At 39.0% G+C, this 24,362-nt stretch overlaps 1 protein-coding gene across 1 annotated transcript; it reads left to right on the top strand.

Moving 5' to 3' along the window:
* The first annotated feature begins 587 nt into the window (after nt 1-587).
* LOC132853342 (glutamine--fructose-6-phosphate aminotransferase [isomerizing] 1) lies at nt 588-22,115 on the top strand. Its single transcript, XM_060881008.1, has 19 exons — nt 588-660; nt 4,686-4,793; nt 4,939-5,046; nt 5,146-5,271; nt 5,907-5,965; nt 6,544-6,678; nt 6,799-6,860; nt 7,006-7,085; nt 8,244-8,355; nt 9,464-9,627; nt 11,612-11,707; nt 11,824-11,921; nt 12,060-12,180; nt 12,503-12,660; nt 14,746-14,860; nt 17,804-17,931; nt 18,729-18,896; nt 19,462-19,623; nt 20,077-22,115. The coding sequence occupies exons 1-19, from the start codon at nt 654-656 to the stop codon at nt 20,119-20,121; spliced, it is 2,052 nt and encodes a 683-aa protein (XP_060736991.1). The 5' UTR covers nt 588-653; the 3' UTR covers nt 20,122-22,115.
* The last annotated feature ends 2,247 nt before the right edge of the window (nt 22,116-24,362 follow it).

Genomic DNA, 24,362 nt, shown 5'->3' with positions numbered 1-24,362 from the left:
GCGGCTAATATGTTGTTATTCTTCTTGAACAAAAATATATTAATTGCTACTCGTCCTAGGGCTTTCGAGCCACATGCACCAAAATCGATATGTCGTAGACCCTGGTATGAAGTTTGTTGCTATTACTTTTCTATTGCTATTACTTTTATGTATGTATGTATGTATGTATGTATGTGTGTATGTATGTATGTATGTGTATATGTATGTAGTTATGTGTGTGTATGTATATATGTGTATGTATGTGTGTATATGTATGTATGTGTGTATGCGTGTGTGTGTATATATGTATGTGTGTATGTATATACAGTATGTATGTGTGTGTAAATGTATGGACGTCTATGGTTATGGATATGGTTATAATGTGATATTCAGGTAAGGCCCACTGTGTACACGGAACTTGTCATATTTCCTGAGGACACCGATGTAAGTCTACACAGCAGTTCAGGTGTTGGCCGACATCATGGACGCATCCTGCTGCCACGTCTAAAGTACCTCCGTTGGCAGCGAGCGCGAGTGACAGCGAATTCGACCAATCAGACGCGGAAACGACGTCGCTATCAGCTAATAGGATCCGTCAGTGGGCGGGACGTATTTCTGCCTCAGATACAGTCGCAGGAGCAAACTAAACATTAGTTTGACACCGTGCCTCAGACATGTGTGGTGAGTATCGGAGTAAAACTTAATTATTAACATTACGGAATTACACAGTTACGTCGTGTAATACGTAGGTTATTCCTTCTGGAGTCGGCTCGAATGGAATCATTTCTTATATCCGTTGCTGTAAAAGATTCCGCCTTGGATGGAGACGCGTTAGCATGTTAGCATTGTACGTTAACTAACCGTAGATGCTGCGCGAGCGCATCAGGGTAGATAATTATATAAATATAAAAATATTTCTGTCTTTTATTGACATTTTGAAGAGTTATAAATAAAAAAAAAAAAAAATAATAAAAAAAAACGCTGATACATAGAGTAGGAAAAGACACATATATATATTAAACGTTATTTTTTTAATTATTATTATTATTTTTAACACTTGGCTGTTTTACAAAACAGATTTATTTGTTATAAACGTATTATTATATAAATATTATTATATAAAGACATCTTTAGGTTTGCCTCTCAATCTTCAACACAAATTTCGTTATAAGGTTTGATCCCAAATGACTCACTGACTCTGGCATTATAGTGCAGTAAAGAAGGTGTCGATTCACCAACATTCGACTCCTTGTAGGTTGCCTATCTAGGGACTAAGGAGAAGTTTGTAATGCAGCCGCATTCATTCACTTATTCATTCATTAATCAAGCAGGAAAGGATGTGACTTGATCACTGTGTCCTTGTCTCAAATCGTTACTTTAGTGGAATTTAGGAATAACAGTGTGACTGGTTTTATTCTTAGGTCAAAGGATGGCAAGTGACGTGTTGATGTGGAAAATTTGAGCTCTTTCATGCATAATTCAGAATCAGAATCAGAAAGAGATTTATTGCCAAATGTGTCATATGCTTTCAGTACACAGAGACGACGACAACAACAACACAGTCAATTAAAAAAAGAGAAGAATAAAAATAAATTCATAAATATTATTGTGTTTATTAATAAATATTAATAAATATTCTAAATATTAATAAGTATTTATTAATGTATTATGTCGGCTCTTTCAAGCTAACATAAAAAAATGTATAAATACATATATGTAAATACAAATAGACAAAAAAAAAATTGTATGTACAGTTGTGCTATAGATGATAGAATATCATGAGATGCAGTGATGTACTAAGGTGGAGGTGGTTAATAAATAAACGTAAGATTATTGCACATTGTTATTTAATTGTTCATAAGGTAGATTGCCTGGTGTAAGAAACTGTTCTTATGAATGGGTTGTGTTGGTATTTAGGGCTCTGTAGCGCCAGCTGGATCTTTCAAGTTCAAAAAGCGTTTTGCTCGGATGTGAGGGATCCAGAGCGATTTTCTGAGCCCGTTTTCTCAATATGGATGTGTGGAAGAGTTGGCAGAGGAGCACCATTAATCCTTTCAGCAGTCCGAACCGTTATGTGTTAAATTATTAATATACCTTACCCATCTTCTTTAGATATTTATTTATTTATTTATTTTTACTTAAAATTGGATGATGCATGAGTTTCATTTATAAAGAATGCTGCAATTTTTTTTTTGTACATGTTAATTTTCCTAAAACGATATCACAGAACATAAAATGACTCTCATTGATGTATCGCCTGAAGTAATCGTACAGCAAAGCGGCAGCGACGTCAGCACGTTATTGGTAAATAGACGGATCATGAACGTAGTTTAATGGGTCTTGTGCTTTTTACCGTTGCACACAGCCTTCAGGTGTTTTACTGTCTGCTTATTCGATTCGTGCTTTTTTCCGAAGCTTATACAAAGCAAAGCCTTGTGTGACCGTCGTACATGCTCATCAGTGTGTAGTGGGTGTAGTGTTCAGCTCCACTGAATGCTGCTTCTGTTTAGTTATTTACATAGGCAGAGCCACGTCCCTATTGACCAGCCAGTTTGTCTGCATTTCTACTTTGTGTTATTTCATTTTGTAAAATGAAAGAAAACTTGACATTTAGTTTTAAAACCAGATTAAAGTGGAACGGTCGAGTCTTATTCTAATCCTAATTATTCTGATAATTTTCTAACATGACAAAAAAAGCTGTCGTATTCTGCCCTGGCATTGCACATAAAGCTATTATTTGAGTCTCATGATCATCTTTATAAGGTTCTTGACATGTTTACATTTAGGAATCCTGAAAACTGTAAAAGCCTCATAAAAACGTTGTAAGCAGGATGGTCTCAGTCGACGTACGTGGTAGAATGTGTCACAGGGTTTAAATACAGCTCTGGACCAAATGAAAACGTTTGTTGTAGCATTTTTTTTTTTCATTCTGGATAACATTTTAAAACTTCTGCATTTCTTGCACTTAGTCATAAACATGCTCCAAATCATCCAGTTTCTATCATTACCACAAAATCCTTGCAACTTTCTTAATTGAACAAAACCAGTGCAAGCCTTTCTATTATTGCTATTATTACATTTAACCTCGTGTATTAATCTGCTAAGGCAGACGTGTTTTAGAACACAGGCAGCTTTAGTCATTTTGTTTGTGGGCATAAGCAAACAATTAAGAGTGTAGACATGATTGCAGTCTGTAAGGATAAGATGCGTTGTCCTTTAAAAACCTTGACCTAAGGTGCTGTTGGCACTGGAAGCGTGACATAAAAAAGAAAACATTTTCAGCAGTCAGATTGTCTGCTGACAAGCTGTATAAAATGCATATTTAAAAAAAAAAACAAAAAAAACAATAAAAATACATGTAGGTTTCTGCTAAAATCTTTCTCTTTAACGAAATCTGATGCTTTCTCTCACCTCATCCCGCTGTATCTTATTTCACATTTTTTTCAAAATGAATATTTTTTATTATCTATTTTATAATAAGCTATATGGTATCGTCCTAAACTTTAAGATTGATTTAAATACTTTTACTTTAAGAAAGCATGTGATTTTAGTTTCACACTCCTCAACTCTGGACAAACAAAAGGAGCGAAACCAGTTTCCCTTATTATTGTCGCTGTGTCATTGTCTGTCAGACAGACCTGATAGATTATCTCTGTTTTTTCCATTATTAGGCTTACATTACCCCGAGCATGTGGGTGTTTTGTCTAAGCCACCAAACCGGAAGTCTGATTCTGGAAGTGATGTGCCGGAGGTCGTCTTGTGTCTTTACACAGCGAGACCTTCAGCACTATCTGTTGCTGATAGACTCGGTTTAGATTTAGACCTGTTTTCTTGTTTAGTTTGAAGGCTTCTTCGCTGGTGTTAGGTTCTGGTAAACATGTAGGAATGTTGCATGGACCTTCAGACAAAGACTGTAGCATCCAAAGCATGAAGTTGAACGAGAACTTAACGACCTTGAAGCATGTTTTCTTAACAGTTCATCAGAAGGAAGCAATGAGACACGTACATACAGTATAACACGCATACGCTACTGCTCACCAGTTTCAAACCACAGATCTTTAACATAACCATATGAAGGGCGCTACCTTAAAGCACTGTATATATGTGCACTCTGGCTTCTGTCATTTCTGACTTGACTGCAGTTTGAAACACGGCTTTGAATCAACTCCAGTGTGCTGTGCTTGATGTAAGTCACACTCGCACTCAAAAACATTTCTGTCACAGTGTTTGTGTCGGCAAAGGCGTAAAAAACTCTGGAGGGATGAATCAGGGGAATATACATGATGAATGGATTCTGATCTGTACAGTAAAAACAGATGTCAAAAAGCAGGAGGAGCTGCGATGAAAATAATTTGATCTTTATATTAATTAATTAATGTTGCCGTTTCTAATTAAAATGGCATGTTAATAATAAGCGAATACTATATTATAAATCCTACTTTTGATATATTTCAGTGTTTTGATATTGCAGCAGTATGATTTGTTATCAACAGAAATGTGTTTAAATTGAATATTATATTTGTGTCAGTATCGTTTTATGAAGCCTGTTGTATCAGGATGTGTCTCATATCGTAGCTTTCGAGTGTCTTCTCATGCCTAGTAGTGATGCTTTCTATTAGGTAAAGACGTTTGACAAATCTAATAAAAACAAAGTTGGTTTGTCTTCAGATCTATTTATTATCTCTACATTCTTCCTCTCTCGATAGGAATATTTGCGTACCTAAATTATCACGTGCCTCGCACCCGCCGTGAGATCCTCGAGATCCTGCTCAAAGGTCTACAGCGGCTGGAGTACCGCGGCTACGACTCGGCAGGTAAACAGACGCATCACCTGAAGCAGGAACACAGGAATGGAGTTGAAACTTTGTAAACATTCAAGTGGAGTCGAGCCCTGATGTTGCACATATACTGAGGTGTGTTTGTGTGTGTTTGTGTGTTCTTTGCTTGTTTGGGCTGCAGGTGTCGGCATCGATGGAGGAAACACTAAAGACTGGGAGAGCAATGCTAAGTCCATCCATCTGATCAAACAGAGAGGCAAAGTGAAGGTCCTGGATGAGGAGATCCACAGTGAGATGATGGTTTTCAAATCAGAGTGAAATCTAGATGTATGATTTTAGTTCATAGCCTGAGATTAACCTTGTGTGTGTGTGTCTGTGCCTCTTACAGAGCAGCAGGACATTGATCTAGATGTCGAGTTTGATGTCCACCTTGGTATTGCGCACACACGCTGGGCCACACACGGTGCTCCCAGTCCTGTCAACAGCCACCCACATAGATCGGACAAAGACAACGGTGGGTCACTGCGAATTACTAAACGCTAACTAAAAGCTTTTCTAAGCATTCTACAAACTAAGGTTTTTTTTTTTCTTTTTACAAAAAAGCACTAGTCTGCGCTGATATGAAAAAAGGCATGCATGTTGTGTACTCTGTAACCAGAACAACACTACTACTGAGTTCTAACTGGTAACTAACTCGCTGCCAGTAATGTTTATAATAATAATAATAATAAAAATAACAATAATAATAATAATTGTAATGATTAGATTGTAATAATGATTAGATTTGTTGTGTAGTGTTTAGTCCAATTAGACAGAATGCTATGCAGCTCTTCGTAACGTATCACATCATCATAACACGCTCTTTGTATTTTTTCACTAATAAGACTAACAATCTCTACTTATAGTGTCCTCTATGCTGTTTTTTCTTTTTTGTACTGATTTTCCTAAACGCTATAACATAATTGGTCAGGAGATGCTTGAGACGCAAAAAAATGCTTGACACAAAACAACATTCTTCCATTCTGTTACTTCTCATACAACGAATTAATGTGCGCATGCAGTTGAAGGAATAAACGGGAGTGTGGAATAAGTAGGAGCTTTAGTCAATTTCTGAAATGTGAACAACTGCTGAAATTCTCTTCCCAACAGAGTTCATTGTTATTCATAATGGAATCATCACCAACTACAAAGACCTGAAGAAGTTCCTGGTAAGTCATCATCTCACATGAACATCAAATCATCTTACAGCTGAGTGCAAATGTCAAATAATTACATTTACAACATGGCCTGCTTTTTCATAGCAAGCTCAAGATAGTGACCTGTTTATTTATGGTGAACGTGCCTCTTTTATAACACGGCCTGTATGTTTACTTACAGTAAGCTATAGCTTACAGCAGCTTTTCCAAAGTTAAAGCTCAAGCTGCGAGCAGTCATATGAGTAAGAATCAGAAAAACTAATAAATAAAATAAAGTCTAATTAAGGTACACAAGAAGACCAGTAACAGGTCCATAACATATTAACACAAACCTTTGGAACATTAAAATACTTGTGATTTGTGATAATTAAGGACATTCTGAGAAGCACAGCCTAAATTTTTGACTAGTTCATGAAACACTTTTTTAAAATGAGAATTAACCCACATCTGTAAAATTTGGTTAGGTTTAGCTTCAAATTAAGGGTGTAAAAACTTTTGCATTCAGATTTACAAGCCAATTATATATAGAAAATGTGCACACTCAGATGCACATTATGGAGTATTTTCTTTTTGTCTCCATCCTCTCTCAGGAGAGTAAAGGTTATGAGTTTGAGTCAGAGACCGACACAGAGTCCATCGCTAAGCTGGTGAAGTACATGTACGACAACCGCGAGGACGATGAGGTCAGCTTTGCCACGCTCGTCGAGCAGGTCACCCAGCAGCTGGTGAGCGTTCAAAACTTTCACCTTTTATAATATTGATGTACGCGCGTGTGCTTGTATGTCCATTTGAGTTAATGTTAAATGATATTGTTCCTGTGTGTGTGTGTGTGTGTGTGTGATCAGGAGGGAGCTTTCGCCCTGGTGTTCAAGAGCATACACTATCCAGGAGAGGCTGTAGGAACAAGGTAAATTACTGAAGAGAAGTTATTGACCTGTGCTCACAATCGATTCAAGTATAATGTATAAAGTATAGTATAACGTCGTTGATGTTCACACATGAAGGGAATCAGCCATGGGATAATGCAACGTATGTGTCCTGTGTCCTTACAGGAGAGGAAGTCCACTGCTGATGGGTGTAAAGAGCGACCACAAGCTCTCGACGGATCACATTCCCATCCTCTACCGCTCAGGTGATCGTCACATGCAAGAAATGCATATTAGTCTCGCATTCACCTCAGTATAATCGACCACTGTTTAAATTCACGATCGTGATCGGTTTCAGTTCAGATTCTAATCGTTTTAATTTGCAGGATCTACAAGGGTTATCTTTTCTATATTAACAGTGCTGGGATGTACATGATGAATGCACCCCTTAATCAAGAGATTTCAGTTATTTAAGAAAAAGAAATATATAATAGTTAATGAGAGAGTGTCTCCAGTGTCAGAGATTTGTAAAAGTTAGTAAGGTTTCTGTCACAGGGAAGTTTTAGCACTGTGTGACAGGGAGTTTATTGAGGGAACAACCCGTCACTGTCGGGCGGAAACCTCGTAAGTCCAAATTTGGTCAATTTCATATTTTTTCACATATCGATGCTATTGGTCAGTCCCCACGTGGGTCTGTTATTTTTTACAAGTCATTAACCAATCTAAAGTCTTGAAAATAGCTTGAGCGCAAATCTCATAACTCCATTGGACACTTCATCTGTCCACCTCTTCCTCACTCCGTGGGAGAGATTCGCGGCATATTTCTCCTCAAGAAGAGTCGCAACGAATCAACACGTCTTCTGAGGTAAATGTCTTCAAAACACTGGGCTCAAAGAAAAAAAAATCTTGACCCCCACTAGTTCTGGTGCTCGTCTGAGGACAGAAATTTAGCGCAAGACAATCCACTGCAACGTGGACTAAACCCTGTGCACTGCAGATAAGGTACGGCGTTTTTTTAATTTCCTGAAAAATAATTCCGCCCGGATTCCGCCCGACAGCGACAAACTTGTTTTGTAGGTGATTTCACAACGTTGAATGTAACTCTAAACGAATAAATAGTATGTTTTTCTTCCTTTAATTAATAGAAATCATAATGGTTGGGATTTTGCAGTGCAGTAAAACGAAGAACACACAAATATCGAAGGAACAGGAACTGTGTTTTATGTGGAACCACATCACAGTCCTGTTATTGATTATTTGAACAGCTCACCTTCAAACGATTTATCCTTACACACCTACATATATTATTATTGTTCTGTTTTGATTATGAAGTCACGAGTATATTGTGTGTGAGTATGTGTGTGTGTGTGTGTGTGTTTTAAATATAAGTAAACATGTTTAATGTATATCTCCCTTTCCTTTAGCTAATAAGGACAAGAAAAGCTGCAGTGGTTCTCTACCCAGGATGGACCAGGACACCTGCCTGTTCCCTGTGGAGGAGAAAGCTGTAGAGTTCTACTTCGCCTCTGATGCCAGGTCTGTCTCACCCACCATTGGCTCATCTTATAGTTCAGAAAGCAGAAGCAAAATCAGTACCAAAGCCACTTTATGGGGTTCAGTCTTTAATAAACAAAACCCCCTCCAACGGGAGCAAAATCTTAAGGGGAAGTAATGAGTATTTTATTTTATCTGGCTGGTATGATATCATGTTCTGATACTTTTCTGTGATCTGGATTGTGATATGTAGGTGTGCTATAAACAACTGGCAGTGTTTGAGTTAAAAATAAATAAAAATGATTCGAAATAAATAATTCTGTAGTAATAAATCTAAAAAAATTATTTTATTATATTATTTATATATTTTATATATTTTATTATATTATTTATTATATTATTTATGAGGGGGCACGGTGGCTTAGTGGTTAGCACGTTCGCCTCACACCTCCAGGGTCGGGGTTCGATTCCCGCCTCCGCCTTGTGTGTGTGGAGTTTGCATGTTCTCCCCGTGCCTCGGGGGTTTCCTCCGGGTACTCCGGTTTCCTCCCCCGGTCCAAAGACATGCATGGTAGGTTGATTGGCATCTCTGGAAAATTGTCCCTAGTGTGTGATTGCGTGAGTGAATGGGAGTGTGTGTGTGCCCTGCGATGGGTTGGCACTCCGTCCAGGGTGTATCCTGCCTTGATGCCCGATGACACCTGAGATATGCATAGGCTCCCCGTGACCCGAGGTAGTTCGGATAAGCGGTAGAAGATGAATGAATGAATGAATGAATATTATTTATAAAAAATAAATAATTCATTTCAAGTCTATGAATAAAAAAAGGTATTTAAAACTGAAAAAAAAAATGCTAAACTAATTTGAAGTGAGCTTTGAAAATAATACATTATTACTTGTAAATAATTAATGTATTACATTATAATACATTAATTATAATAATGTAATAATACAGTGCAATAAAAAATGTAAAAGAGTGCGATTAAAAAATATTTAATTCCTAAACTGGCTGGATAATTGCATTATATTTGTTGAAAATAGAAGATGGATGGATGGATGGATATTAGAAACATGTTTTTAACGCTTTTCATCGTCCTGTTTTTTTCTTCAAACAGTTATTTTTTTCCTCTTTTTTTTGTATCTGGGACAGTGCTGTGATCGAGCACACGAACCGAGTCATCTTCCTGGAAGACGGCGACATCGCTGCTGTGTCTGAAGGTCGTCTGTCCATCCACCGGATCAAACGGAGAGTGGGAGATCATCCGGCTCGCGCCATCCAGACCCTGCAGATGGAGCTGCAGCAGATCATGAAGGGTGAGACACGCCAGAGAAGGCACTTGGGGCCAGAATACTAATCCATACTCCTGTTTTTGTGCTGTTACTAGAAAATAATCTACTTCCTGCTGGCTGGCATCACATGACCTCAGAGTCGATTATTTTCTTATCACAACACAACCCTATTTTATTCTTCCGATTTTTCAATATTACATTTAGTGCATTCAGTAAAACACTAAATTGTATTCTATGCACTTCTGTACAATGTACATAAAATACATAGATCTACTGTGTAACTGACAAAATAAGGTGGTTAGTGGGTTAGTGAGTGCTTTCTGTCTGCACCCCTTTGGTGATAAGTATTTGTTACTTTCTCCCTGGTCATAAAAGGTCCTTGTGATGCGATCTGCTTTACCCACAATGCCGTTCGACTACCTTCTGGTAGAGATGCAGCGGCACTGAGCACTTCACAAATATTTCAATAAAGTGTTACACTCATTTAAATGTCTTTGAGGTGACACAGAAATTTCTTTACCACCAGAGGGCAGCACTACACTTTTTCCACCTCGTCTTTCCCCCTCTCTATTATCAGAAGCAGATCGTGACCTACATCTCCGTGGCTGCGCTTGTGCCATTTCTCACCCCGAACGCTTTCCACTCGTCTTCATCAAATCCGTCTTAATGAGCAGAAAACAAACCTCTTTATTATGCCTCGGTGTCACACTTCTGCTTTAAGCAGGCCAGATAGCAGCTGGGAGAAATCTCATGCCGGAGAATACGAGCTCTTAAACAATCTCGTCCAAATGGCTTTAAAACCAAAGCACAACCGAACCAGATCGGTTCCACACACATTGTTATTTTTCTGTTTTGCAGTCCTTAGGTTCTTCCACAAAAGGAAAAAAAACGCAGCTAATTAAGGACCGAGATCGTATTTTGGCTCAGAGATCAGGTGTGACTGCCAGGTTGTGAGTCCAGTTTATATGAACTGAAGGAGATCCTTCATCAGTGCTCTTTTACAAGTATTCAGTGTAGTGAGATGTGCACAAGGAGCAAAATAAAATATTATGTGATAAATAGAAAGGCAGGGGGCACGGTGGCTTAGTCTCTAGCACGTTCACCTCACACCTCCAGGGTCGGGGTTCGATTCCCGCCTCCACCTTGTGTGTGTGGAGTTTGCATGTTCTCCCCGTGCCTCCCTCCGGGTACTCCGGTTTCCTCCCCTGGTCCAAAGACATGCATGGTAGGTTGATTGGCATCTCTGGAAAATTGCCCGTAGTGTGTGATTGTGTGAGTGAATGAGTGTGTGTGCCCTGCGATGGGTTGGCACTCCGTCCAGGGTGTATCCTGCCTTGATGCCCAGTGATGCCTGAGATAGGCACAGGGTCCCCGTGACCCGAGGTAGTTCGGATAAAGCGGTAGAAGATGAATGAATGAATGAAAATAGAAAGGCGATGTTGATCAGTATTCCCCTGAGCCCCTGTCTGAAAGTTTGATCTAACCACAATGCTAAAAATGTATATTTTCTGCTATAAATACGTAAAAACCCGTAATAAATAAGTGAGCTGTTAGTGTAACATAATTATTTTATTTTTTTCATTCGAAAGCTCAAAATGGCAGAAATATTTACAGTATCGAATCCCACGAAGACATTATGATTTCATGACCTTTATTTATTCTAGTAGTAAGTGATCCATGTGCTGGATCAAGTGCTATTTCCTAAAGCTATCGAATAACGAGAGTGAAAGGTATATTGTTAAATTCACAGAAATGTGCAGAGATTACTGTGATGGTTACAACTAGGACAATATTCATAAAGCAATATTTTGCGAATATACTTAACTTCTATTAAATGGTTTATTTCAGTGCTTGTCATCTTCTCAATGAAATATAACATTGGGTTTATCTTTGACAGTAAAGAACAAAGCATTCATTCTTTAGTCAGCATTTTCTTATTTTATTATTATTATTTTTTTTTAATAATTCTCAGGCTTACCTGTGCCTTTCTGTTTACAACTGTGTGCAGGTAATTTCAGCTCTTATATGCAGAAGGAGATCTTCGAGCAGCCGGAGTCTGTCGTGAACACCATGAGAGGCAGAGTGAACTTCGATGACAACACAGGTGAGACGGTGCGAGTTAGAGTAAAGGATGGATTTGCTAGTATTATTATCAGACTGAGACGGTTTTACGTGTGTGTGTGTGTGTGTGTGTGTGTGTGTGTGTGTGTGTGTATGTAGTGACATTAGGAGGATTGAAAGATCACATTAAGGAGATCCAGAGATGTCGGAGACTCATCCTTATTGCATGTGGAACCAGCTATCATGCAGGAGTAGCAGTGAGTACACACACACACACACACACACACACACACACACACACACACACACGTATGTATACGTATTCAGTCTTGTCATACAAAATGACAACTCATTCCTTTATTTATTTACATTATTTATATATTTTTTTCTCTCAGACTCGTCAGGTGTTAGAGGAGTTAACTGAGCTGCCTGTCATGGTGGAACTGGCCAGCGACTTCCTGGATCGCAACACACCCGTCTTCCGTGACGACGTGTGCTTCTTCATTAGCCAGTCAGGTTAGAAACATGTACAATCCTATATTAACTTTATGATGTATTATGTATGTTTATTTATTTATATTATTTTCATTCTTAATTTTGAAAAAATAAATTTTGACCCTCCAGTGCTGTCCGAATGTGAAAAACGATATCTGTTAAATGTTCATGCGTTCAGAGCTAATAGATGTATAAAATTTCACTTCTACAGAACACATTAGTATAAATAGTCCTTATATTATTCTTATTTTATATGTTAAAGGTCTCTTAACACACGCACTAGCTAGTTAGTATATCGTAACAAGATAATAACAGAACTGGTCCTATGGTGATTGTTGTTTAGGTGAGACAGCAGACAGCCTGATGGCACTGAGGTACTGTAAGGAGCGCGGTGCCCTCACCGTGGGCATCACCAACACCGTGGGCAGCTCCATCTCTCGTGAGACCGACTGTGGCGTCCACATCAACGCTGGGCCTGAAATCGGAGTGGCCAGCACCAAGGTTGACACACTGACACACATCCACACACACTCTTTATGTATACACTTCAAGCACACGCGCACTAGGATGAAGCCGAGACAGATTTATAAAACAAATGCAGTTCTGAAAAACAAGCATGTGTTTAATATGAACTAATAAAGAAGCAGGCATAAAATAAAGTGGGCATAAAACGTCTTATAACGATCCTGTTCTGTTCAAGCACATTACGGTCGCTGAGGATTTATCGGTTGGCCTCGTTATTGCAAGTATAAGGTGCATGACAGGTGTTTTGGTGTGAGGAAGGTTTTCTCAGTGCTTGTAAAAAAAAAAAAAAAAAAAGAGGGTTATTCAGGACTCGAGCTGTCGGGCAGTTGCCAGAATATGAAATCACCTAATACACACATGGGAACCATTGTATAAGCGCTCATGTGTAATGAGCGTGTGTTAGAGAGCAGATACGAGACCACGCTTGAGCCTTAAAGGCATTTAGTAAATGTATCATATGTGGAACTAAAGAAGTCTTAAATTTACGGTTCTCTGTTGATTTACATTACATTTATTGATTTGTTTGTTTGTTTATTTATTTGTTCTTTTTCTCTGTGCTGGCAAACATTCCTGCAAAATTATTCTAGCACTGTTAGGTGAGGTCAATAATACATATTGACAAAAAGTGAGAAGCTGTTCCTTAATCAGATTAGAATAAAAGTTTTGATCAGGAATCCCATATAATTACGTACTAAGATAATTTTCAGGTCTAAAACGGCAACGACTTTCTCACAAGTGGTGTGAAAGCAACAAATCTGTAAGAGTCATCTGTCATTTAAGTGCCTCATTCCCAAGCTGGAGGTCTGAGGATTGCACACAGAACAGCACTCTGACTTTCTCATCTCCCTTTCAGTGAGAGTATAAATTCATACATCCGTTCTTCCTTTATCCTCCCACCCCGAACTGGGAGATAATCGGGTTGCCAGATTGAGGCCGTGAAAGTTAGGCTGATGCTTGTTCTCCATGGGTTGTGACGTAAAACGAGTTCCTTCGTGGTTCCTCGCATTTGGTGAGGGAAAATTTGTTATGAACAGTTTTCCCTGACCCATTTTACCATCTGCAGTATTTTGTTTTTCCCCCTTTCCTTTCCTTTGGGCATATTTGTGTTATAATCAGTAGCCAAGTTGTTATTGTAAAATGCAAAAGAGTGTAAAATATATCAGTTTTTGCATGAGAGAACAAAGGAAGGGCTCCAAGGACCGAAGATAAAGAGGAGATGAGTAGGAGGAAGATAATGACCAAGTCGTATTTTCTGTGGGCTTGAAGAGCTGTGCAGAAGTGTCTTGGGGGAAAGCTTCATCTTGATTTCTTCTTGTATCTGTACTATAGTTTTGATTTCCACAGTCAAGAATCTCAACATGAGATTAATATATAAAAAAAATGTTTTCCTGGAAATCTACAGGCAAGTTGTTGTAAATGAAATGCAGGAAGTGTGTAGGACGCTTTCATGTAAGATTGAGCCATGGATGGATGGATGGATGGATGGATGGATAACATTTATGGGAGGAGATTTCAGTGTTATGTTATTAAGTTTTCTGTTGTAAGAAAGTCTTGAAGATTTTGCACTGTGTGATTTAGCTGTTTTTAATTGTTAAAGTGGTAGCAGCAACTTCCACCTCTTCATACAAATTTCCAGTACACAGTATTAAACGTGTGAGTGTGTCTCTGTGTGACTGAGTGTGTCTCTGTGTGACTGAGTGTGTCTCTGTGTGACTGAGTGTGTCTCTGTGTGACTGAGTGTGTCTCTGTGTGTCTCCGTGTGACTGAGTGTGTCTCCGTGTGACTGAGTGTGTCTCCGTGTGACTGAGTGTGTCTCCGTGTGACTGAGTGTGTCTCCGTGTGTCTCTCTGTGTGCATGTGTCTCTCTGTGTGCGTGTGTCTCTGTGTGCATGTGTCTCTGTGTGTGAGTATGTCTGTGTGTGAGTGTTTCTATGTCTGTGTGTCTCTGTCTGCATGTCTTTGTGTGAGTGTCTTTGTGTGTTGTTTTTGTTCAGCAGGCATGTAGGAACCATGTTGTGTGTGAATATATTTACTTACTCAGTTTGTGTGTATGTTTTGCAGGCGTACACCAGTCAGTTTGTGGCCCTCATCATGTTCGCCCTGCTCATGTGCTCTGACAGAATCTCCATGCAGCCCAGGAGGAGGGAGATCATTCAGGGCCTCAGAGTGCTGCCAGGTAAATATTGTGCTCTCTCTCTCTGTCTCTGTCTCTTTCTCGTTCTCTGTCTCTTTCTCTGTCTCTCACTCTGTCTGTATCTCTCTCTCTCTCTGTCTGTATCTCCCTTTCTCTGTCTGTCTCTCTCTCTCTCTCTCTCTCTCTCTCTCTCTCTCTCTCTCTCTCTCCTCTCTCTGAACACAGTGTATTTGAGATTTATGTTTAAGTTTTAAGAATCACGCTGACTTTTGGAAACTAAAAGCTATCAGCAAAAGCCACTGGTACAGAATTTATTCAGGCTTGTGAGAGTTCAGCCAGAGGGGTAAGCCACCTCACTCCTGAGCTTTGTGCTTACTGATTCAGGAGTGTGTATATGTAGCTGATCTCTTGTACAGCACAAATTTGAATTTTTTTCGTCAAAGTCAACCTTATAAGATCTCATAGTGCTTTAACAATAGATGTTTTCACAGAGCCTTTTGTAGATGTAAATGTCTAATAAACAAGCCAGTGGTGAGGGAAACGTCCCTGAGAACACACAAGGTAGAAACCTTGAAAGGAACCAGACTGAAAGGGGACCTGTATCATTCTGGGTGCAAGTCAAATGGTACAACACAACATGTGTTGAAAGGTTGTGCAAAATGAGCATCCAAGTCTTTATGTCTCTGGTTTCGTATTGGCTGTCACTTTCTATGACCATTAAAACCAGTGAATTTTCAATCCCTGAAACCAAGAGTCTTCATTAATCCCTGAAACCAAGAGTCTTCACTAATCTCTGAAACCAAGAGTCTTCATTAATCCCTGAAACCAAGAGTCCTCATTAATCCCTGAAACCAAGAGTCTTCATTAATCCCTGAAACCAAGAGTCTTCATTAATCCCTGAAACCAAGAGTCTTCATTAATCCCTGAAACCAAGAGTCTTCATTAATCCCTGAAACCAAGAGTCTTCATTAATCCCTGAAACCAAGAGTCTTCGTCAGGCCCTGAAACCAAGAGTCTTCATTAATCCCTGAAACCAAGAGTCTTCGTCAGGCCCTGAAACCAAGAGTCTTCGTCAGGCCCTGAAACCAAGAGTCTTCGTCAGGCCCTGAAACCAAGAGTCTTCGTCAGGCCCTGAAACCCAGAGTCATTTCTCGTATGTCATGTTAAGTCACAGTGTTTGTCATCAAGTTTGTTTGCCCACAGTTTTGTTTTTTGTCCCTCATTTTGTGAGTGTGAGACCTGGCGGATGTCTCTGTATAATGTCCAACTTCTTTACAAATAAGTTCCTTGAACCTGACTACAGCTGTTGGTGAACTGCTGTTTGTCTTTCACATGCCATTAGGAAGGTTGGCTTCACTTCAGTCCTACTGTGTTTTTCCTCCACTGACATCTAACATTTGATTGAAAATGGATCATCACCTCAGCCTGCTGTCTTTAAAGTATAGAAGAACATTTAGCATGGGCTTCGTAATATTGTACTCATGTGCAGGCAGGCGTGTGCGTGTGTGTTTCTATGCAGTTGTTTCGATTTTTATGAGAGTTAAATATCTCCATGGATTTTGCATTCCATGACTATGTGATGATTGAATTTGACGACATTTGGCTTTTATTCCAGAAAAATGTAATAAAAAAATACAAGAGCAAAACAAGCGATTTCCTTTTGGTTATGGAGATATCAGGACTGACCTCATGCTTGTATCTGTCCTCAGGGAGGTGTGTGTGTGTGTGTGTGTGTGTGTGTGTGTGTGTGTGTGTGTCTGACCAATACTGTTGGAATCCTCTACTGGACCACAAGTAACTGATGGGAAGACTTCAATGCCCTCTTTCTCTTGCACGCTCTCTCTCGTGCACACACTCTCTCTCTCTCTCTCTCTCGTGCACACACACTTTCTCTTTCTCTCTCTCTCTCGCGCACATTCTCTCTCTCTGTGTCAGATGTGTGTTGGCAGTGCTGTGTTCCTCCTACACTGTAGCTCCCTCTCCTCATTAGGCTCAAAACTGCTGACGCTGTCAATAATGTGTGTGTGAGAGAGAAAGAGAGGAGTAGAAAGAAATGCTGTACATCAAAGAAAATATTTCCTGTTGGCTTTTTATTATTGTTATAGTTTGTGTTTATTTTGGCACCATTCTGCTTCAAATATTGATTGTGTTTGAGTATCATAAAGGCTTTGTGGCTCAGTGGGCACACACACATTCCACATTACCGTTAGACAAAAGGGATGAGGAGAAAAAGCAGCATATTTTATTATTAGTAGTATTTTTTTTACATAGTTATTGGCATTAGCAAGTTGCAGCATTCATTCTTTCTAATAGGGAAAATTCATGAGGAGATCATGGGAATTTTCAGCTGGTGTTATTTTTGTGCCATTGTGTGAGGTTTTGTGTTTCCACCAGTGGAGCAGGAAAATATAACGAGCCTCACACGGGTTTTAGACGCAAGTGCCACATTGAAACCTATTTGTTTGGACTGTAGTCACGTTTGCTGGCATATATACTGTATATTGGTTGCTATAGTAATTCTCTCTCTCTCACACAAAAAAATATTGTATTTGAATCAATTTTATTTGTTTGTTTGTTTATTTATTTATTTACCCATGAACAATCATATATTATTCTTAATTAAGAAATTCTTCTGCATCTGTTTATTTTTTAGTTTGTTTTCTCTTCTTCCCGTCACAGTTGTTCTCTCTCTCTCTGTCTTCCAAATAATGCTCATTTTATTTTAATTTTGAATTTTAATTTGTTTTGTTTCTACAGTCTTCATTTTCTCTATCTTAGGAGTGACTTTTATATTCCCGCAAAGGATAAATAAAGAAATTTGTATATATGAAATTTAAATGGAACTTTCTTTGGATCTGTTGATTCATGCATTCGTTTAGTTCTTTATTCTATTTGTCTGTTGTTTATTTTTACAAAGTTGTCCATTTACCTGTTTTGAAAACAACAGACATTTTTTATTTTAATCCTCTCACTTTCTCTGTGTAGACCTGATAAAGGACGTGCTGGGTCTGGATGAGGAGATCCAGAAGCTGGCCGCCGAGCTCTACCAGCAGAAGAGCGTGCTCATCATGGGCCGAGGCTATCACTACGCCACCTGCCTTGAAGGGGCGCTGGTGAGACGAGACTGCACCTTTTCCTCATTTCCCTCTCCCTTTCACCATTTATCCTCCCCACATCCGCTTTTCCTTTATGAAAGCTTTCATACTCCTTCAGCATCGATGAGCCAACGAACAGCTTATCGTTCTCACGCTAACCCAGAATACCGATGACTCCTGGCAAACTTTCCCAAGCAGCGAGGTTATGACGTGCAGCACATAAGTAGTTTCAGTTGTGACGTTACACCGATAGAGAGAAGCTCAGACCTTCAATCAAGAGTCAGTCATGCAGTAGTATCATTATTATTATCATTATTTTAATGTAGAAATGCAGTGTGTTTGTTACACCATAGAGAAGAGTCTGCAGTGCAGTAGAGCACTGTGCATGCACTCATTAGGCAGATCATCCCACAAAAATGCGTCCTTTAGCCCAAAAACAACTCGTGACTCTCCTCTTGTGTGACATCGCTGTCCTTTTAAAAGTTGCACAACACACCAATTCAGACCTGTTAAACCTTCTGTGTGTTTGAGTTCTGAAAGTGAGCTGGAAATTGTGCTTAGTTTCATGCAGCCAGGGACTTTGTTTAAACGAACCTTTTAAAAGGGCAAAAATAGTTCATAATGCCAGTTAAGAATCTCACTTACATTTCTTTTTCCTCTTTGCTTTGAGAGAGCGCATATTGCTTCTGTTCTTATCCGTAAGAGGGTTTATTTTTATAGCATACACATGCTGGCTAGACAAGGCTGTAAGTGTAGACCTGAACCTAACTGTGCTTGCATTGCACTAACACCTGGTGTGTGTCTGTGTGTTTCAGAAAATTAAAGAGATCACCTACATGCACTCGGAAGGGATCCTGGCAGGAGAGCTGAAGCACGGCCCTCTGGCTCTGGTGGATAAACTCATGCCTGTTATAATGATCATCATGAGGGATCACACGTACATCAAGTGCCAAAACGCTCTGCAGCAAGTGGTGGCAAGACAGGTGTGTACATACACACACACACAAAATACACAATGGCGGTTATGTAGTACATCTACACTGTTACATGCAAAAGTTTACATACCCCTAGGAGTAGAAGTGATCTTACAACAGATATTTCATTCACTACCATTTTTAACTCAATTTTAACCATTTTTCCTGAGAGAGAGAGACTGTGAATGAAATATCTGTTGTAAGATCACTTCTACTCCTAGGGGTATGTAAACTTTTGCATGTAACAGTGTAGATGTACTACATAACCGCCATTGTGTATTTTGTGTGTGTGTGTGTATTTCCGAAGGAAGGAAAAATGAAAAGAGAGAAAGTGGGAAAATAAACAGCTCAGTAATGAAGGAAGGATAAGAAAGAAAAGAGAAAGAAAATGAACAGCTAAGCAATGAAGCTAAGATACACAGATTGTTGACATTCTGTAAAGCGTTTATTTTTTTTTTTTCATTTATTTATTTGTACATTTTTTTTTTTAAGGTTTGTGCTCATTCTTATTAGGACTCCTTTTCTTTGCTGGATTGCCTGCGTGAGTGTTAATCGTGTCGTGTCGTGTCTTCAGGGTCGTCCCATAGTGATCTGCGACAAGGACGACTACGAGACCGCGAAGAGCTCGAGCCGCACTATTAAAGTGCCGCACTGTGTGGACTGCCTGCAGGGGATCCTCAGTGTCATCCCGCTCCAGCTGCTGTCTTTCCACCTGGCTGTGCTCAGAGGATACGATGTAAGAAAACACGCACACGCAAACACAATTTATTAAATAAATAAAATTGAATGGAATAAATTTAGTTCGTATTGGATCGAAGCAAAAATGAAACCTGATCAAGTTTAAACACTAACATTCGCCGTGTGAGGAAATCCCATGGAGCTAATGAGGTTTTGGACATCTTTAAACAGTGACTGTTATTGGCGGGTTTGTTAAACTAGCTCCTTATGCTACACGATCTGTGTAGAAAGATAACCTAGGCAAATAAATTTTACGGGTCAAATTATAACGCTGGCAGAAAAAAAAATCGTCTGACATTTTTTGCAATCGATTTTTTTTTCTTAAACCGCAATTTAGCTACATCGCCATCTGATGGGTTTTCTCAAACAGCCACACCAACCATTTACAGATATTTCTTGAGTTCAACCTTAATTAATTTATTATACGTTTCCATTTGTTTTCTTAATGCAGGTGGATTGCCCAAGGAACTTGGCAAAATCAGTGACGGTGGAATAAAACCCTTGTGTATCAACAGCTTTAAAGTGTGACCTTTAAACAAACAAACACACCCCCACACACACACACACACACACATACAGAAAACAAAATTTCTTTCTTAAACTCTTTTTACCTTGTTCCTTTCTGAACCTCCGTGTGAGGTGTAGCAGCTGTTGATTGTAACGTCCTTTTCATCGGTGGTGGCAGGGTGTGGAGTCACTGTCTTTAACACACTTCCTCTTCTGTGAAGGTTGGCTTCATTGTCCAGTTTTTATCATGACGTAAATCAATCTAAATGGCAAATAAAGAAACCTTGTATTATGTTTATAACTAGTATTGCTAGTCCGTACGTGCCAGTCGTTCCCAAATACTTTAGATGAAACCAATTTGAAATCTTGATGCTGTGTAATGTTGATCCCATGAAGCATAATTTGGGGTTCGTTTCATTGCGGAAAATAGAAACTGTTACATTTGCATTTGGCCGACGAGCAGTTTAGCCAATGCTGCTTTGTTACATACGGAGATTTAACTTGTATCTCCAGCGAGTGCAGATTGATGTTGAGGTACAATCAATGTTATGTTCATAAACTTTAGATCAAAAATCGAACACAAAGTAAACACGTCCTCGACGTGGAGAATCCAAATGTTTTAATCCCAGTGCTTTTCAGTGCCTTTCCTGGCACACGTTAGCACTAGTTACTGAAGTCCTGACTGCAGGGAATTTTTTTGACTTTTGATTTTTGTATTTACTTGAATTTTATCTTCAGCGTTGTTACACGAGTTACTTCCTAATGTTTCTGATGTTGCCTCTGATCTGGTTTGTGCTATGAAGCGTTTTTAAGCACGTTGTTGCTGCAAAACGGTCCAGTCTGACGGCGTGGGTTGTTTTCTATAACAGCAGATCAGTTTGTCTTTTGGTTTCATTTCTATAGTAGCAGCTCAATCACAGGGACTTGACAGTGTAAGTCTACTGATATACAACTGTAACATCTCTGTTCACTTCCTATATGGAGACATTTATTGAACACGTATGGAAGGAGTCTTCAGCGTCAGCACTTTGTAACAGCCGGCTTGTTTCTGCGCCCGAATGGGAGAGGATAAGCTTTACAGACTGATGTTACTTTATAAACTCAAGACTGATGAATTGATAAAACATGAGATTCATAATTAATCTTCAGCTATTTTTTTTTTTACTTTACTTTTTACTTTTTTACGTTTATAGTCAGTGGAAGAACCCAGAAAAACACAGAAAACATGACGTAAATTTGTTCTTTTTTCGTTCTTTCTTTCTTTCTTTTCTTTTTCTTTCTAACCTTTTTCTTCTTTTGTTTTAATTTGTGTACACAGCTACTCCACACCATGCCACCTTCCTCCTCTTTGAATGTTACCAGGGACCATCCGCTTTATACTTGCTCTTTTTTCTGCTGTTTTTTCTTTATTAAAACGTTAATAAATTGTTCTTTATTAAAGTATTTCTTTTTTTTTTTTTTTTACTGGTATATTCTTTATTATTTGTATTGCCTGTATACCTAAATGTAAAAATCTCATCTTGTTATTTAGAATTTTTTCCTTTCGGGTTCTCGAAATCATAGTAATAATAATAAGAATAATTATTAATAGATAAATAAATAATGGCTTTCTTGAGCGATTTGTTTAGAAGGATCATGCAGGTTTAAATCCAAAGTACTATCAAACCTTTTTTTATTTATTGATTATTCTCTCGATTCCCTTCTGTTCGACTCTGCCTGGTTATTTGAGCCCGTTATTAGCAGTCAGGTTGAGGGTGAGTGTGTGTTTTCGACATAATCCCGTCGTGCATTTATATGTTTAGAGCCAAAATATCGAATAATCATTATTAATATATGCTGCTGAGTCTCTTGTAACTCTCCTCTGAGTTTTAGAGCCTTATTTCCTGAATAAAATGAAGGCGCTGTATCGTCCGTTGTGTTTTGAATGTGGTTATGGGATTTTATCTACAACACGAGTAGTTGCAATAAAATAGTCAACAATTATTTAATTGTTCTCGTGTCTGTTCTGTTAGCACATCTATTTTTATCATTTCCTTCCCACCTCCATCCTACAATCCTCCTTTTCTTTCTCCCTCACTTACTTCCTCCATCCCTTCCTTCCTTCCTCCATCCCTCTCTCTCTTCCTACCTCCTTCCCTCCCTTTTTCCCTTTCTTCCTTCATCCCTTCCTACGTCTCTTCCTTCCTTCCTGATGGAAATCACAAGTACGGAGGTTATTATATTTCCTTCTAACTTATAATAGATAAATCTTATTTTAAACTTCACTTGAATGGGTTTAATCCAAATCTCAAAAAATAAAAAAGAAGCTTTATAAATAATTCTAACTTCTCTAACTTTTATTGGAACTGAAATAGTATCATACAGGTTTCAATAATGGGCTCAAGTGTTGTATATCTGAATTATATTTATAAGTAAATCTGCACTTAAATTTATTTTACAGTTAAAACAGAAACCAGTGGGTTTCTCTTTCACAGCTAGAACCACTAACATCTACAGAACCCTTGAGGAACAACATCTCTGACTTGTATAAATATGTATAAAAGGTTTCATAAATCTCTGCACATTCACAAGGCTTCTGCACATCAAACGTAGTCTCCCTGCACGTCAGAGGGGAAAAAGTGGCAGCACTTTTTTTTTTTTTTTTTTTATAGTAGGTGTTTTTCTTTTTGCATAATATGGAAGAAACCTGAATTTTATGACCTTTGGAGAAGATGGTGCTTTCTGACTTCCAAGAAAAAGAATGGTTTCAATTATAAGCTTTCTGCAGCACTTTGTCTTTTATACCAGTGGCACTGAGTAACTCGAAGAGCTTTAACGTCGTACTCTTTCTGGGAACTATGTACATTTACAGAATTTGGCAGACGCCCTTATCCAGAGCGACTTACATTATCTTATTTTTGTACAACTGAGCGTTAAGGGCCTTGTTCAGGGGCCCAACAGCAGCAGCTCGGTGGACCTGGGATCGAACTCACAACCTTCTGATTGGTATTCCAACACCTTAACCACTAGGCTACCATATGCCACGTATTGGTTATGCGCATGCTGAGACTTCGATGACATGTTCACTTGATGTGCAGCAGGTCAGTGTAGACATGATGGCAGAAAGAATGAGTTGTTGTTTTTTAAAGCACTATCACAAGGTTATGTTGGATGGATTCTCATAACTTGGATCACTTTGGCACCGAGACCTTACATACGTTCCTCAGTAAAAATGCTTTTCGAAGGCCAATAAACATCTCTCTTTGTTGTTCTGAAAAGCTCAATGAACTACTGTTTTTTTTTTCTAAGCTATTCGCCGTGCTTTACTCGAGCGAAGCACTTAAAGGTCGTAGTCGGTCTTAACGTTTTGACAGCCGTGCAAACACCCAGAGATTTACTGTCCTGTTCTGCAGAACCTGGAGAGCAACTGCTAAACAGTGATCAACATTTCAGTTCGCTCGTGTTGTCGAGGCTGCTGACAACTGTTTTTCTTCTCAAAGCTTTTCCCTAGAATGCATTAGTCAGAGTAGGTGACATGCTGTTGTGGTCGATTGCATCACTAGGAATAAGCTAATATTTGGTTATGTAATGTACAAAACACACCAGCACTTGACTAATGACACCTTGTTTAGTCTGTTTGCTCGAATAGAATAGTCTCCTCTCTGCTTTGGCTGTTGTTCTTTCAGCCGCTGGATCTGCAGCCTCTCCTGGGGACACTGGCTATGTGGTGGGAAGTTAACCAGGTGGTACTCGGGGGCAGCTAATCATAATAACTGGAGAATTTCTGTCTGTCTGTCTGTACTGTCTGTTCTGTTTGTTTTCTCTTCCTCTCTTTTCTTTCTTTACCTTCCTTCATTACTTAGCTCTTCATTTTCTCTCTTTCTCTCTTTTTATTTTCCTTCCTTCATAACTTAGCTGTTTGTTTCCCCCTTCTCTCTCTCTCTCTCTCTCTCTCTCTCTCTCTCTCTCTCGCTCTCTCTCTCTCTCTCTCTCTCTTTCTCTTTTCCTTTCTTTATTATTCAGCTGTTTTTCTCTCCCTCTCTTTTCTTTCTTTATCTTCCTTCATTACTCAGCTGTTCATTCCCTCTCTCTCTTTTCTTTTTCCCTCCATCATTGCTTGTCTCTTCAGTCTCTCTCTCTCTCTCTCTCTCTCTCTCTCTCTCTCTCTCTCTCTCTCTCTCTCTCTCTCTCTTTTCCTTCTATCATCACTTAGCTCTTCTCTCTCTCTCTCTCATGTCTTTTCCTTCCATC

This window comes from Tachysurus vachellii, chromosome 11, assembly GCF_030014155.1.
Source record: "Tachysurus vachellii isolate PV-2020 chromosome 11, HZAU_Pvac_v1, whole genome shotgun sequence".
In the NCBI taxonomy this organism is placed as follows: Eukaryota; Metazoa; Chordata; class Actinopteri; order Siluriformes; family Bagridae; genus Tachysurus; species Tachysurus vachellii.
This window is presented reverse-complemented; position numbering and strand designations above follow the sequence as displayed.